General features: G+C 36.4%; 2 protein-coding genes across 2 annotated transcripts; one reads left to right on the forward strand and one right to left on the reverse strand.

Moving 5' to 3' along the window:
* The first annotated feature begins 1,367 nt into the window (after positions 1-1,367).
* On the forward strand, positions 1,368-9,768 carry LOC110729494 (protein SHORTAGE IN CHIASMATA 1-like). The gene is made up of 6 exons (XM_021909225.1): positions 1,368-1,962; positions 2,799-2,960; positions 3,057-3,125; positions 3,879-5,285; positions 6,266-6,724; positions 7,221-9,768. The coding sequence occupies exons 1-6, from the start codon at positions 1,525-1,527 to the stop codon at positions 8,889-8,891; spliced, it is 4,206 nt and encodes a 1,401-aa protein (XP_021764917.1). The 5' UTR covers positions 1,368-1,524; the 3' UTR covers positions 8,892-9,768.
* A 95-nt stretch (positions 9,769-9,863) lies between these two features.
* On the reverse strand, positions 9,864-16,874 carry LOC110729668 (paramyosin-like). The gene is made up of 8 exons (XM_021909439.1): positions 15,718-16,874; positions 15,257-15,454; positions 15,043-15,165; positions 14,477-14,514; positions 14,255-14,369; positions 11,920-14,007; positions 10,354-10,490; positions 9,864-10,256 (listed from the first exon to the last, which is right to left on the reverse strand). Exons 1-8 carry the CDS (start codon positions 15,787-15,789, stop codon positions 10,037-10,039), a joined length of 2,991 nt encoding a protein of 996 aa, XP_021765131.1. The 5' UTR covers positions 15,790-16,874; the 3' UTR covers positions 9,864-10,036.

The following is a 16,874-nucleotide window of genomic DNA, read 5'->3' on the forward strand; positions in this document are numbered from 1 at the left end:
GTCAGGTTAAATTTTGGTCAGGTTAGTAACAAGTCGGGTTAAATTCGGGTTTTGACAGGTTAATTTTGGTTCAAGTCGGGTTCGGTGCAAGTTAATTAAATTGGCAGTTGTAAACCGGTAAATCGGTGCAAGTTGTAAACCGGTAAATTGGCCATTTAAAAGCAAATTGAATGGTTCCACACACCCAGTTGAACTCCCGGAGGGTATTAGGGGACCATGTAATCATTTCGAAAATTTTTATTTCCGGTGAAAAAAAGTCAAAAAATTCCAAAATTGAAGGCACGTTTTTTGAGAATTTTAGAGGTTTCAGGGCTCGGTGTCGAAAAGTCTTGAAATTCTATGGGATACATCTTGGGGTCATATAATGCCGTTTAGAACCATATATGATCATTATTTGTTGTCATAAATGTTCGTGGTAGGCTTGAATTAATGAAATCGGTGCAAGTTGTAAACTGGTAAATTTGTCGTTTAAAGGCAAATGGGATGGTTCCACCCACCCAATTGGACCCCCACCCAATTGGACCCCCAGAGGATATTAGGAACCATGGTAAACATTTCGGCTATTTTTATTTTTGGGCGAAAAAAAGATCAAAAAATTCCAAAATTGAAGGCTAATATCCACGTTTTTTGAGAATTTTTTGAGGTTTTGGGGCCCAGTTCCGAAAAGTTTTGAGATTTTAGTGGATACATCTCGGGGTCATATAATATTGTTTTAAACCATAAATAATCATTATATATTGTCATAAATGTTTGTGGTAGACTTTAGTTAATGAAATCGATGCAAGTTGTAAACCGGTAAATTTACTATTTAAAGGCAAATTGGATGGTTCCACCCACCAAATTTGGACACGCGGAGGGTATTAGGGACCATGGTAAACATTTCGCTAATTTTTATTTACAGGCGAAAAAAAAGTCAAAAAATTCCAAAATTTAAGGCTAATATCCACGCTTTTTGAGAAATTTTGGAGGTTTCGAGGCCTGATGTCTAAAATCCCTGAGATTTTTGGTGATACATCTCGGGGTCATATAATGCTGTCTGGAACCATATATGATCATTATATGTTGTCATAAATGTTTGTGGTAAGCTTAAGTTAATGAAATCGGTGCAAGTTGTAAACCGGTAAATTGGTCGTTTAAAGACAAATTGGATGGTTCCACCTAGCCAATTGGACTCCCGGAGGATATTAGAGACTATGGTAAACATTTCGGCAATTTTTATTTTCAGATGAAAAAAATTAAGAAATTTCAAAATTAAAGGCTAATATGCACGTTTTTTGAGAAATTTTAAACGTTTTGGAGTTCCGAGACACCCCAAATTGACACATAGATTACAAGCAGTCCAGCAACAGGCCATTTTGAAAGTTGGAGAAAAAAAAAAAAAAAAAGCGCGCCATTGTCATTGTCCACCACTTCACCTTGTTCTTAAATCCTGAAAATTCAAAATACTCCCACATTCATCATCTCTACTACAAACGGTTTCATTCCACTCCTCCATTACACCAAAGCAAAAGCAATCTGCAGAAAATGCGAACTCGATTTCTCACTCCAGACTACTTCACCTCCGATCAAACCCTAAAATTCCTTCGTCTTCCTCTCTCTCCTCTACCTTTTCCTCCCAAATTCCTCTCATCTTCCGATGAATTTCTTCGTTGCTGCTCCAGTTCTTCCGCCATTTCCGTCTCTCACCAGCTCCAAAACCTTCCGATCGACGGTGCTCTCTCAAAATTCTACTCCGATGTTCTTCCTCACACCATCGACGCTTGTAATGGTGATTTTTCGTTCAATTCCGGTAGTAGTTATGGCGTTGTTCAAACTCCGGAGGTAATATATGAATTTCTATCCATTTTTTCACTTTTTCTCGTCAATTTTGTGTTCGCTTGTTTTTTTTTTGAAATATTACAGTTGAATTTTAGGGTTTCAATGTGTTATGTCGAGTTTTGTTTATCTCGAACTGTTTCTGGAGCTTAAAACGGAGGACAGATGTGAGATTGTACGTTTTGATTTAATTTTGGAGGTTGTTTTAATTTTCTGGAAGTTTCGGGCTCTGGTTGATGAGTTTTAGGGTTTCTGACGAATTTTGATGTTATGTTGGATTTTAAGCTATTTTCGGTAGCAATGATGAATTTGTGCTTCAATAATCTCTCTTATTTGATTAGAAGTAGGATTTATTTACTCAGCAGATGATCTCGTCTCAATTAGCCTTTCTAATGATCATTTAAGAGAATTATGAAGTTTTTGGCACTGAGAGCTTTGTGTTTGGAGAAAACATGATCATTGTAAGGTTACAACTTACAACATATAAATGAAAAGATTTACCATCTTTAAAGAGCTCTATAATATGTGTGCGATTTCTGTGGTGCAATGTTTAAATTCTGTCCTATTATTTCGAAATCAGGCGTTTTCTTCCTGTTTAATGGAATCTAAGAAACTACTATGAATGATTTCCTATAATGGCAATGTGTATCATAAAAGTGAAGGGTGATCGAGTCACTATCTCCTTTGATTAATCATGTTTAGATATTTCTAACTCGTAAGTTTGATGCATGCTGTCTTAAAGTGCCAGGACTGCCAGCTGGTAAGTAATGGTCTACAATACTGGTTCTTGAAATTTTTGTGAGTTGTGATGCTAGACTGTTTGTTAGTCATGCTCGTATCTGGCCCTAGTTTAAGCATGATGCCTGCTAAATATGTGGGACATCAAAATTGTAGTTTAAGCATGATGCCTGCTAAACATACAATTCATGTTCAAGAGGCAAAATGAAATGATATTCACGCACTCATCGTACCTTCTGTTGCAGAAAGAAGCTGGCTTATATTATGAAGAAATGGAAGCTCACAGATGTTCAGCTTCTGATTCCGTAACACTAGAGAATCAATATGCGAAGGACACTGTTGGTGAAAAGAATTATAATAAGGCTGAGATTATTCAGTTTGAAGCACCAGAACTTACTCAATTTATGGTAAATAAACCTATCTTTTGCATTTGATGAAGAAAAATAGTTTGTAAGCCCTCTTAGTTTATTAACTAATGGGGTTTGTGTTTATAATATTTTCAGGAGGATGTTTGCATGTCCGAGAAAGAAGTTCAGTTATTGTCTGAAGTGCAAGATTGTGATGTTGATTTGGTAAATGGAATAACATAGCATACTAATTTCTGCTTACACCTGCTCTGTTGAATGTGTATTGAATAGATTTTGTTCTCTGAGATGATCTGTATATGCAGATGAATGCATAACTACTGAATGGTTTTCCTACTCATGTAACACTTTTAAGCTTTGTGTTACTGAAAAAAATTATATTGTTTCTGATTCAATCAAGGTCTTTGTCATTGACAAGTAGAAATCCTCCGATTGCTTTGAACAAAATTTGTTTAAAAGTTTGACCTGACGTCCTGTTTCTCACTTAAGTTAGGTTTAAAGATAGAGAACTGCAAGAGTCTTTTATGGTAATTGCTAAGTAGCTCAAGGAGTTTTAGTTTTGGATTAGATGATGCAACTCAGCCAGTAGGATGCTGGAATATTGTTTTCCCTTTTAGAAATCAGTGAGCTGCTTAAAATACCATAGGCAATTAAGATGCAATGTCAAGCCATGCATGTGGGAGCTGTTGCTGTTTCTTTCCTTATTAAACGTTGTCTATAAAGAACGCACAATGACCAGGGCATGTTGACTCAAAACTTGGGAATTGGGCTGTAATTAGTTGATGTAAAGTTTAGTCCTCAACTAGATCCTTTATTGCTGATGTGTTGTTCCTTCTGCTATCTGATTCATACCATAGCATAGAGATTTTTCTGATTTCAAATCTTTGTGATAAAGTAGTTTATGGTACTAGCAAATTAGGTTTGAATCTTTATATTTTATATTTTGATTAATGCATGCAGGGATTGCTAAATCTTGTGCCCACAGATCCATTTGGTTTTGATGTTAAAGATCCCATGAAGTCAGTAGATTCTGTTTGTCTGGAATATGATATGACTCCAAAGCTTCAGGTACCAGATGACGTTGGCATTTTACCAGACAATATCGATCGCTGTGGCACCTCCTTACCCTTGCTTGAAGTAGAAGAGATTGGACCTGTCGATATTTCAAACTTTTGCTTGGAATCTCTCTTTGCAACCATTGAAGAACAGCATTCTGCTTGTAGTATTGACCTTGAACATAGTTGCCAAGAACTGTTTGTCTCAGTGGAAATTGACATTTTGGAGCATATTTCTGATAATCACTCATCAAAGCCCCCCCTTGAAATTTGTTTTACAAGCCTGAGTCTAGATATTGATCTTCTACAAGTTGTCGAAACTCCTTACAGAGAGGAAGACACTGGGTCGATGGATGGGCCTATTGCTTTTGTCGATACATTTTTATTTGAAGAATTTAAGATGCTTGATTCAGATTCCTTAGAAATTTTTGAGGTGAATGCTGTATGTCAAACAACTGAAGCAGCTAAATTGTGCAATATGTTCCCAGAAGACTTGCCCTTCAGAAGTTTTGATGAACTAATTGTCAATGGTGAACTAGCAATTATTGATGGCACTTTCACATCACTCTCTGTCCCAGATCTGGTTGATGATGAAAATATTTGGTCATTACATGTTATTTTTGATAAATTGCTCGCAGAATTGGAACCAGTGCCCCTCTCCACATCAGATGAAATTTATTTGGATTGGCACCTTCTTGGAAGGGACGAATGCAATGGAGATGTAAATGCTGCTATTGAGAAGCTGTTCAGTGACATTGATGATTATACAATGGATTTATGTTTGAAATCTGATGATGGTAACATGGTAGTGCTTGATTTCGTTTTATCAAATGGTCCTTCAGATGGATTGAATATTAGGGAGAACAAGGTAATAATGCCATCTGGAGTGAGCTGCACAGAAAAACATCTAATCAATGAAGTCGTTTCAAGGAAGTCACCAGGTGAAGACTGCCAAATCATAGAAAATATTGGGAATCTTACTAATGCTGATTTTGAGAATTTTACATCCAGCAAGTTGTCTGATGATGATTGTCAAATCATAGAAAATATTGGAATTTGTGGTGGTGATTTGCATAACGTAGATTCATCTGTCGAGTCAATGCCTCAGTTTAATGATCTGGATTTTTTTTTAAATCCTACAAGTTCTACTGGTGGTATGAGAATTGGTAACAAAGTCAAGCCATTAGATGCAAAATCTCTGCTTTCTGCTAGGGGTCAGAAGAAAGAAACAGCCAGTGCAAGCAGCATTCATATGCAGCAGTTTGATGCCTGTGAAGGTGTCATTGCCACTTCAAGTGACAGAGATACAGCTGTGAGTCTGACCATATATGATCACTTAAGTGATTTTGTTTCCTTTGGTGGAAGTCCAATTCAGTTTTTTATTTCAATAGTTTCTGCTGTTCAGATAAGTGCATTGCTCTTCATGCTATTACGTAGGTTGTTTTATGCATGAAGATACCCATTTCTATTCTGTGCTTAGGTAACAGGATATCGTTTTTTATTTTATTTTAATGTCTGAAAGCTGAGAACTGTGTGTATGGTAATCTTGCAATTTGCAAGAGTAGATGCTGCAGGCCTGCAGCAATTCTTAAATAACCAGCTGGCGATTTTTTATTATTGAAGTAAGGTCTGGATGCTTTAGGTTAGCAAATTTAGATGGTTTTTTTTTAGTCTTTGATGAGACCTTTAGCAAGTTGGCTGTGTTATACTTCATTGATTTTCCTTGTTCTCTCTTTGTGGTTAATTTTATGTGTTACTCCTTTTTTCACTCCATTATTACTTTTATTGACTTGTATGGAATTATTCCTAAGTCCGGCTTGGGTTAAAGGCCTTAAGGCTAAGGGTTGAAGATTCACATTGAATAAGAGAGAGTTATTAAGAGACCCATCCAACAAACCTACATTTAGCCAAATCCAATACATTGGCCACCTTTTATTCTCCATAGCAATGCAATTATGCAAGTGAGGCCTTATATATCTGACCCCTTAAAACCATATAGTTCTTTTGGAAAGTAACTCTAATACCACTTGAGCTCTCAGCTCTTTGGGATATAAGTGAATCTCAGGGTGGAAATCAGATAATGTATTCTTTATTTGAGTGTGAATCAGATTAATTCTGTAAGATTTATTGGATGGGAAATAATGTTTTTACTAACCCTCTTAAAAAATGACTTCAAGTTATTATTTTTGTATATCTCGGCTGGCTGTGTTCTTATTTCTTAAGTTTATGTTAATGCTTGATAGTTCCCTCTTATTGAGCTGACTGTTTTTAATTGTTACTCTAAACCACCAGAAGTTGGAAGCGCTACTGAACTATGGGCCTGTCCAGGAAAAATGCAATAAAGTATCTTCCGGGGCTTTAAATGGTACAAATACGTCCAAATTCCCTATACCTGTTTGTAGCACAGCTCAGGAATCTGAACCAGCTCATCTCTGTGAATCTTCCCACGAAATGCCTATCATTATTAACACTCAAGATTTTGATAAAGATATGATAATCTCTCGGAGAAGCACATATCAGAAGATCTTAACTATGGAGAAGAAAGGTGTACAAGTTGTAGAGAGGGATCTTATTCTACCTGTTGATATAATAATTAATTCTACAGCGTGCATAGTGTGGTATGACTACAAGAATATTGGAAAGAAAACCACTGCTCAAGATGAGGGTGCTTCATGCGTTCCTCTCTGCATTGAGAATATAGCTGCAAATGTTCTGACATCTCTGAGTTTTGCATTCACTAACTGTGTTTTGGTAATTGACTTCATCTATGCTTAATGTATCCAGGTGCTTTTTCTTAAACTAGAGTTATCATTGTAGAAGTTTGGGGGAAAGATCATGATATGATTTTTCAAGAGCATGTTGAATTAACTTGTTTTCATTGTGTAGTATTCTAGGCATTTGTTTAATTATTTATGTCTTGTAGCATGAAGCAATCCCTGGACACACTCAAAGGTTTTGTTTTTCTTATAAACTTAATTACTTTCTCTTCGATCTGCCTCACTTGTGCTCTGACCTCTGCTTTCATATACAGGTTTTTGTGTGTTATGTGCTGTTGAATCTCTATAGTCTAGACATTTTGTTTCAATGGATTAAATTATTGTTATGCTCTTCATGTTGACTTGCTTGGTTTATTTGCAGTTCATCCATATTTGCACTCTTTTTTTTGGGGGGGGCTTGACTTGCTAAGTATTGCAGATTTGTATAAATTTCCTTTCTCACTGTGTTCTTTTTCCCCCCCTTAATTAAGATTTTCGAGGGAGATTGCAATTTCCTTGGCCCTGTAATGGAGTCCGCAGATGAATTGTATGCAGCGGCAGCCAGTCTTGGCACATATTTGCAGATTTTCTATTCATCATCATTTGAGCTGACAGATGAAACTATATTGAATTATATCAGACATTCCCGGAATATATATAAAGGGTTACTTTCTAGACTTCCGGATTCAGAGACACTTGCTGAATCATTTTTCACCAAGTTCCCTTCTATCAATCCACTCTCAGCACATGCAATTATTTCTAGTGGATGCATTCTCTTGGAGTTCCTTGAGTTGACAGTTGAAGGGAGGATCCAAATACTCAGAAAAAATCATGTGCCAGAGGAAAGTGTCTATCTTTTTAGTTTCTTGTGCAAATTCGGGGAGCGGGAGGAATCCAAATCTGGACTAACTGACTGTTCATCCTCTGTATCATCTCCTCCTGATTCAGGAAAATTTGTCTGCAACATCAACTCGGATGACAGAAAAAGGAAATTTAATGCAAGCTCTTGTGATGCTATGTATGACTTCAGATGTTCTATGCCATCTAAACACTATGCAGGTGATGAAATGACTGATCAGGATTTGTTAAGGCCATCTGATCCAAAGGTGTCACAAAGTCCCAGAATATGTCTGCAGAAGAAAATGCCCAATTTCTTGTTGGATAGTGAACTGTTTCATGAAGGAGAAGCACCTGATGCTGCCACAAACATGGATCCTTCTAAAGCATGGTGTGAAACATATATCACCGAGGAACCAAAAATTCACCGTAAGGATGATGGTTTTGCTCGATATAGCTTAATTGTAAATGAAGGATTCTCCAGTCAACAGAAATCAAGTAGGATAAAAAGCAAACGAGAACAGAGTGCAAGGGACATACTTCAGGATTTGCATGAAGATTTTGTTGGTGAAGTTGTTAACATTTATGACAAATCTTTATTTGGTGGGGACTTTCAAATAGATGAGAAAACTGTAAAGTCCTCTCCAATGGCCTCTGAGATTGTAAAAGACCATGCTCCTAGATATAATAGGACAGCTCGAAGATTATCATTTGGTAACAGTCCTGACCGGAATGTATCAGTAGCTGATGTGATGGATACTAGGTGTATCTTAGAAGATAGTAGACAGTTGAGGAACATTAATAGTTTTAATGGTGTAGAATATAACTGGAGCAATGACTTATGCAAAGCTTCACAGAAGCAGCAGGAGACAGCTAGAATTATACAGGAAAAATCTATGCAAAATTTTAGTGGCCAACTCTCAGAGGGGAAAACTGTACCTCCCTATGGTGAAACACCACTCTCGAAAGCTATTCATTCAGGAAAATTGCAACAAGGGTCACCTTGGACAATAGAGTTTCTCAACCGTGTTAAGGAAAAGAGAAAATTACGTCAACAGTATCAGCCAAATGCTTCTGTTCCACGCACTAACTATCATGGGGATATTACTAAATCCACCAAGAGAAGAAGCCCGTCCATTCTTGAGTATTACAAATATCAAGGTGACAGCATGCCTAGGAAGATGGCAGAGCAGAAAATGCAAAAGCAACATGCTCAGCTGCGCAATGAGAGGTCTCAAGGATTTCGTCCAATTTGTACACCAATTGACAAGAAAGCTAGACGGGTTGGTTCTCATAATCATGGCTTTGTTTTAATATGTGTTTAATTTTAATCTTCTCAACATATAAATTTATGAACTGCAGAGTTTATCTTTTGCAACAAGTGGAACTGGGAGCCAAACTAAGCTTGTTTGGAGTGACAATCTCTCTTTCAGTCAGGACAGCAGGTTTTCAAGCTGAGTATAATATAGCTGGAGAGTTGCTGATTATGGCAATGATTTTAGGTAACAACATTTTATAATCATAAGCAAAAAATCACAGGTTGGTTTTAATTTTTTTTTCTTTTTTTATTAAATTAGAGTTACAGAAAGTAATCATTGAGCAGATTAGTTATTGTATGTGGATAGCTCTATCTTAAACTTGTACTAACCACCATTGATTGCAAGAATTCTTCGTGCATGTCAGGATATATGTTATACTTTGTGTTTTCATTTGTAAGTTGTTATATCCCATATTATCTGCTTACAATGGTTCAGGTTTTCAACACTGCAGCTGAATGTTTGACAAAGAGACAATTTATTGTCAGTCAATCAGTTTTTGAATTATCTACTTTAGATAGGTAGAATAGGAGTCTTGGTGGCATACATATATGTTATTTTTGTGTTACTAACAACATCCATGCAGTGTTACCTTAATTTATGTTTACAACGACATGCATTGATGCCTTTTACAATTGAATTTGTGCCTGACTTTAATTCTCGGAAACCATTAGGCAACATGTTTTTTTTTTTTTTTTGGTTTCAGGTGTACTTATAGAAGAAATTCTGATGTTATGTACAGTAGTTACAAGCACAGATTAACTACCATTAAATAATGGTGAAAGTTCAGTAGCACCTTTAAAAATCTGCTCTAGCTTTTTTCTAAATAACATTTCTCATATCAACTCTAAATCTTATGCTTGCAAAATATTTGATAATCTTTGAATTAAAAGATTGAAGATAGCCATGAATTCCACCTTCTCAAGGTGTGGTAGAAAAGGATGGAACATCAGAAGTATATCAGTCATCAGAGATTTGGCCTTTCCAAGAAGCTTAATCACCATTTAATATAATAGAAAAATATTAAATTTTACATTTGACTAAAGAATTTTAATAATGAATGTGGTCTTGCTTCTTGGTGCACAATCTGGATCATCATATCTATCAATTGTTTCTCTTCATTTTCTAACCTACATTCTGTCGGGTATAATAATTTATTTCTTTTGACTTTTCCTTAAGTTGCGTATGGTCATTACAAGCTGTTGCCTTTCACCTTCAACCTCTGCAAACTTTAGGCTCACTTCTGAATACTTATCTTGCATTTCTCTGAGGTCATCTTCCATTGTTTTGTTCTTCTCCTTCAGTAATGTAACTTCTGTCAGTAGATCACTGGTTTCAGAATCTGTGTCTTTTTTCTCCGAGCTTGTTTCTCTTCTGCATTTGGAACGATAATTTTCTAGCTTAAGCAAAAAGTCTATATCACTCAAAAAGTATAACAAAGGGAGTGCGAAGAAGAGTTTGTTTACTACACCTTTCTCCTAATGCTCTGCTGGCCCCGTTTTGCAATGACCTGCCTGGAGTTACTGACTGCTGTGCTTTTTTCCCCATTTGTTTTCTTTCATCCACCCTGCTACCACTGTCAGCAGATATTCCAGAGGGTCTGACTGCCTGTGGATTGACAAAGTGTAATTTTTAAGCTCACATTCAAGAGTATGTATGAGTGATACTCTGTCCCACTTAAGAAGTCCGAAATTGGTTTTGTAAGCATGTTAAGGCAACGACAAATAAGTTAACTAGTGAAATGACTTTCTGTTGTGAGGATGACTTTTCAAATTGAGGGGGTGCATTGAAACTCTTAATGTGGGACAAATAACGTACAACTCATTCTCTTTGGAAATCCTTAGAAACAACAAACATGTAAACTGGGTCTCATCATCTCATGGGGTTACAATAATTGACGCTTCTAGTGTACTTACGAAGAATTTCTCTAAGTGAATGTAACATTGCAATTATGATTAAGCTAACAACAGGTAGAGATTTGTCTTCATATCATAGCAACTTGATACTGAAGATGTCATTCTGATGAGGCATGGGTGTGGGATAGAGCTGAATTAGTGGATTGAGTTTCGGATTCAATGGGGCCAATGAAGTGGTATTGAGACTGGAGACCCATGGTATCATGCCTTACTCTAGGTGCGCTTTCTATAAGTTATGATCCATAGGGGATTTCAAAGGGTAAAATCATTTGTATCTGAGCATGTCTGTCCATTTTTAAGAATTCTGAGTGTCATCTAGCGGTAAGTTTTAGTTTTGAAAAATGCAATAAATCTATGATATGGGTAAAAACAGAAATATTTTCACTACTAATAAAAATTTGTGTAAATATCCCCCCTTCCCCCCTAATACCTATTTGTGGACAGGAACCACGTGCCACGAAATCATTTGTTAATACATGGGATTCAACTCCTTGCACATATCTTACATTTTAGATTTGGTGCAATTTGATATTTGCTTTTGAGCTAGCTCATTTCAAGGAGATGTTTCAGGGTGATTGAACCAGGGAAAGGGTTTTCACATCTCCTTTCTTGCCTTTATGTGAAGGAGAAAGTTGAAATTGAGCTACAGAATATCTTTGTACCATTTTTTGCTCTCCCTTTTTTACATACTTTCACTAATGGACTATTATGGAATGCCTTGAAATGGATATGGCTTCAAGCAATGTTATTTCTAGCAAGAAGATGTTTTTTTTTTCTTTCTCTGTATTATAAGACACATAATGCTAATTCTGCAGGAATTATGGTTTAGCTCTTTAATTAGGGAGCCATTTTTTTTTTTTTTTTTTTTTTCTGAAACTGAATTAAAGTATCAGTATCAACATGCACTATTATTAACTCAGCATATAAGAGTATTATTGTTAAGGCAGAAAGGGTGTGGGGGTAGGGTTTAAGATGTAGGCACAGCCTTACTTTTCTTATGGTATATGACCCTATTTTAATGCCATTGATAAGATTTCATGATATTGCTGTGAACTATGCAATGTATGGTCACAACACACTTCTATATGTTGATTAGGCCTATTAAAAGTAAGAAATATTACCTTGAGCTGCTTTACTTTCTCTTTAAGTGCAGATACTTCTTTGGAGCTGCTGTCCTTCAACTTCTCTAGATTGGCTATCTCATGGTCCTTCTTTTGTAGATTTTCCCTCTGCCTGGTGAGTTGCTTTCTGAGATTCTCATTCTCCAACTTCATTTCAGACAATTGGTTTTTCAAGTCATTGTGCTGAACTTGGAGTTTTTCTAATTCTGCTTGCACTTCATCCATAGCACCACTTTCCTTTTCTTTTAAGGAATTTAGGATTTTCATTTCCTCTTCTGCTCTTTTAATTTCTGTCATTGCCAAGGTATATTTAGTCTCTAGCTCTTCCCTATCTCTCTTTGTTTCCTGAAGAGACTTCTTTGTCTCATCCACCAGTGTTGTTGTTTCTTCTAACTTCTTTGTCGAGTAATAATTTTCTTCTGTAAGCCTCTCTACTTCCATTCTGAGTGCTTGATTCTCCTTTGACAAGGCTTCATATCTGTCTTCTACTTTCTTTTTGATACTGTTAAGCTCCACAGTCTCACTTTTGTGTGCAAGTAGTAGTTGCTCTTGTTCGTTCTCTTTCTCTTTCAACTGTCTTGAAAGCGTTTCCACCTCAGTTTTACATTGATTTTGGACTAGCTCAAGCTCCTTGGTGGCTTTCTCGAGATGTTCTTCAAGAGTGTTAATATGAATGTGTAGTTCCCTGGCCTCAGCTTCTGCTGTTGCAGTCAACTCTTCATTTTCCTTAAACTTTTTTTCTAATTCTTCAGAAAGTTCTCGGAACTCCTCTTGTATCCTCTGGGCTGTAGTAACATTTTCTAGTTTTGTTCTTCTCAAGGTGTTCTCTGCTTGCAGAACTCTTTGCTCGAGCTCAGCATTGGCATCGTTCACTGCTTTGAGCTCATCTTCAAATTCTGCCTCCTGTCTTTCCAATTCATACTTCAAATTGTTTACTTGGGTTTCAAGGTCAAGCATTGTATCTGAAGATCCACAGAATTCTTCTGCTTGCTTTTTGATCACCTTCTCCAACCTTGCTATATGAGATTCAAGTTCTTCCACATTTTGCGTATTTTGTGTGCACTCTCTTTCTTTCTTAATCAATTCTAGCTGCTTTTGGTTAAACTTTGAAGAGAGATCATCATTTTCCTTCTTTGCAATCTCACAATCTAGAGAAACCTTTTTAATATGCTCCTGAAGCTTTCTGTTCTCTTTCATATTGTCCTCCAATTCACTTTGCAGGTTTGTAATCTGTTGTTGCAACTGATTTATTTCTCTAGAATCTCTGTTTGGACTTTGTGCTTCTTCTATTTGTTTGTCACCAAACAGCTCATATTCAGAATCTGTATTTTCAAATTCTTCTGGCCTCTTTTCACTTGTCATTTTTCTGGTAAGATTGGCTAGTTCCTTCTCTTTCTTACCTAGCTTTTCTTCAAGGTCCCTCACCACAAGAATTAATTCCGAATTTGAATCTTGTGTTTTCCTCAGCTGTGAACGAATGGCCCTGTTTAAATCCTTTACATGGCCTTCTTCACCTTCATTGTGGCGATGCCTCGACTGCTTACCCTGAGCTCCCATTTCCTTTGGATGTTCAGTGCCATTTTCTCCATTTTTCTTTGACCTGATTTTTTCAGATTCCCTTCTAAGTGCATCTCTTTCCTCTCTTAGCCTAACCACTTGCCCTGTTAATTCCTGTGCTCTTTTTGTTTCCTTCACAGTTTGCCTCCTTAATGAAAGCAGCTCAATGTCAGTTATCTCTGCCTGTCTCTTCAAAGCTAAATTCTCTCTATTGAGCTGTTCAATGAGACTTTTGGGAGGTTCTTGCTCTCTTTCTCTCAGACCATTATCACTAGTGTCCACATAGTTGATTATATCATCATCGTCATCAGTTGAACTCCAATCTAGCGTTAGGGGCTTTCTTGTTTGTTGTTCCTTGTCTGCAGGACTGGGGACTTTTGATACAGGTCTCGTTTCGTGATGTGATTGGTCACTGACATTCTCCTGCTGGGTTCTACTTTCTTTCTGTTCAAACAGAGCATTCAAGGTGTTTTCATTCCTTGTATCTTTTCTTCCTTCATTGTCTAGAGAATCCATTTTGTTGAAGTACTCCTGCCACAAAAAAGGAGGTATTTCACTTTATAAAAACAACCAACGGACTTGAAAGTTTGGTCTGAAAATGTCTTTCATGCACTATATTTCAAATTGTAAGTCTAGACATCTTATGACAAATAAACAAGGTTAATGGTGTAGATGGGATTTGATCCCCAGATTTTGGGCATCATCCCAAAAACTTTCACCAACTAAGCTAGTTGACATCTAAATAATTTTAAATTGAGTAGTTGGAATGAAAATTTACTTCATGGGTATTATTAGTTATGTTCCCTTCTGGTTGAGAGTAGCTGTCTCGACTTTGCAAGCTGTCTTCATGTGCAATTGATGCTCCATTTTCTTCAATATCCCTTTGAAGCTCTCTGAAAACAAAGTTATGTTACTCAAATACATTGTCATTTTTATCAAATTTTTGGGATGACAGAAGACTGAGAGCAAAAAATTTATATCATTATGCCTTTGACAGTACCTTTCATCATCAGCTCCTTGCATGTTTTGAATTGTAACCTGTACAAAATTAACTACTGATCAGAAAAATACTGAATTAGCTATATGATTAGTTGATTACTATCTTAGAATAACTACTGATCATAAAAATGATATTGCGTTATAGTGCTATACTGCTATATTACTAGAGAGTGAAGAGACTATCTGAAATTCTGAAGGGTGGCTGATTTGTCATATCTACTAAATATGTATCAATGGAAAGTAAGAATCCTAATTTTCTTGTCTAAAGTTTAAACTCTAAACCTATCGTACTTGTTGCTTTATTTCGTTCCTAACCTTTCTTCTCCTAGATAGGAAATCACACTTGGAACTTCCACATTAGAGTAAAATAGATATCAAGTAGCTAACCCTTAGATCTACAATCATACCAAGACTTCTTAGGTAGGGTGAGTTAACTGTGTTATGAAAGAGAGCAACAGCATTTCCACTCTTCCTCTTTTTTTGTTATTAAATTTGGGTAAGGAGAAGACATTTGACCGTGTCTGTTACAAATAAGCTGAATGAACCAAAGAGATGTAGAGAGCTCACCAGCAGAAATGCTCCAGCGTTTGAGGACTTAATTGGCAGGGAAATTGTGGATGGTGCAGTTGCCTCAACATAGTCTGCAAGGTTTACAAAAACTTCTCCCAAGAAGCCCGATTTTGATGATCCCTGGCAGCGTACAACACAAGAAGCAATGAATAAGATTGCAGAAAAAGGCCACATATGATGAGAATGAGACCAACATTGGCTGTTTTCTTACAGTTGAAATTATAAACTGGTAAATTTTGTCATGAATTTTTCCTGTTTTTGTCTCCCTTGTTAATTTCACTGTTTCATACACTGGATTTTCCCATATGCAGATCCCATCTTGGACCGCTGCTTTTCCCAATCTAACTGTTGGTTGGCCGACATCCACCGGAACCACAGATATCATCAGCTTCAATTTGGAACATGGCACCTGAGAATTCAGAATGCATAACAATCAATATACCTGGTAAGACACATCTTTACGAACCTTTCATATATGATCACATATTTAAATCATCTGTTATTTGCATATGTGAAATCAAGTAATTTTGAAATTGATAATGCACTAGAAAAATCAAAGTACAATTCATTTTATGATTGAAAGGAAGAAATAGTGTGGTAGACTAGATTTTTATTTTTTTTTTCTTTCTTTGACTTCTCATGATGTTCTTCATGATGGAGTTAGATTGATACCTGAGCTGCTTGGAACTGTAATTTGAATACAGCTTTGATCTTTTCATTCCTCCATCTTCCCACCTTGAACATCTTGGACTTTTAGACGACTCGTTTCGAAACTCACTTGACGATCCTGAAACGTCAAATTCGCAATTGATCTTTCCCCTTCCGATTAGTATAATCGTACATTGGTAGTAAAGCTCTGGTTTGCAGAGATATAAGGGACAGGGTACAAGAGAATACGAGTAAAGGGACCTTATTGTCAGTGAACTTCCTTCTTAAGCTCTAGTTTCCTGGTAAGAAAATTTCTGGTGTAGTTAACTACACAAGTACTCGTAGTATAACAATTTAGAAATTAGTTATCAGGAATTGAATTAATTTCTGGTGTCTCTCTGTTTTTTCCTTTGATTTCAGAAAGGTGATCTGGCCCATTCACTTTCGATTTTTTTTTTTATTTTCTACCCTTTTCAGTACACGTGGGCCCAGAATCTTCAGAGATTATATTTTTTTAAAATTTTAATTATCCTTATTAGAGTGCTTGAGGTAAAGCATCCAAAAGGTTAGGTGAATGGAAAGAATACCAGTTTACCACCAGGACAAGAAAGAATAGGCAAGGAAAGAAACTTCTCTATCATTCTCTGATTAAAGTTTAATATTGGCTGTGAGAGCAGCAGCTGGAAATCATGTGAGTTCCGATGTTTGTTTTAAGTGGGCACGTGGGGAAGGACTTAGGAGCCTTCATTTTTTTTTTTTTTTTTTTTTTTTTGGCTGTGATAATTAAATGCTAAGGAGCCTTCTCAGTTACATTTGGTTATTATAAAAATATGAAGTATTTTGAAGTTTATATCTCATAAATCCTTAGAAAACAATGATTTATATGGGCTTATTATTATACAGATAGTCTGTCTAGTCAGTGTCCACATTTGCCTGCGGTTAGCATTTAATTATCACAAACCTTCTTTGCTGTTCTTGGAGTACATTAAAAGATCATTTTAATGTAACAATCAGATAGCAGTACTTTGAAATCTAGGATTTAACCTATCCTCTTTTCTTTGAGACGTTTGGGAGGTGAAAGAGGGGGCGTACATTGGTGATTGGATGGTATTGGATTAAGATTTAAGAGTTTCATGTGAAGACAGTAATGATACTGATGGAAGGATCTGTTTATGCTAGAT

This window comes from Chenopodium quinoa, unplaced genomic scaffold, assembly GCF_001683475.1.
Source record: "Chenopodium quinoa cultivar QQ74 unplaced genomic scaffold, ASM168347v1, whole genome shotgun sequence".
In the NCBI taxonomy this organism is placed as follows: Eukaryota; Viridiplantae; Streptophyta; class Magnoliopsida; order Caryophyllales; family Amaranthaceae; genus Chenopodium; species Chenopodium quinoa.

Bases quoted from the DNA above. Each gene is read 5' to 3' on its own strand.
- LOC110729668 (XM_021909439.1), bottom strand. From the start codon at position 15,789: ATGTTCAAGGTGGGAAGATGGAGGAATGAAAAGATCAAAGCTGTATTC. The intron at 14,515-15,042 runs GTGAGCTCTCTA...AATTTTGTACAG, and splicing joins ACGCTGGAGCATTTCTGCTG to GTTACAATTCAAAACATGCA. The intron at 10,491-11,919 runs GTAATATTTCTT...GTCAATCCACAG, and splicing joins AGAAAGTAAAGCAGCTCAAG to GCAGTCAGACCCTCTGGAAT.
- LOC110729494 (XM_021909225.1), top strand. From the start codon at position 1,525: ATGCGAACTCGATTTCTCACTCCAGACTACTTCACCTCCGATCAAACC. The intron at 1,963-2,798 runs GCTTAAAACGGA...CTTCTGTTGCAG, and splicing joins TATCTCGAACTGTTTCTGGA to AAAGAAGCTGGCTTATATTA. The intron at 6,725-7,220 runs GTAATTGACTTC...CCCTTAATTAAG, and splicing joins CATTCACTAACTGTGTTTTG to ATTTTCGAGGGAGATTGCAA.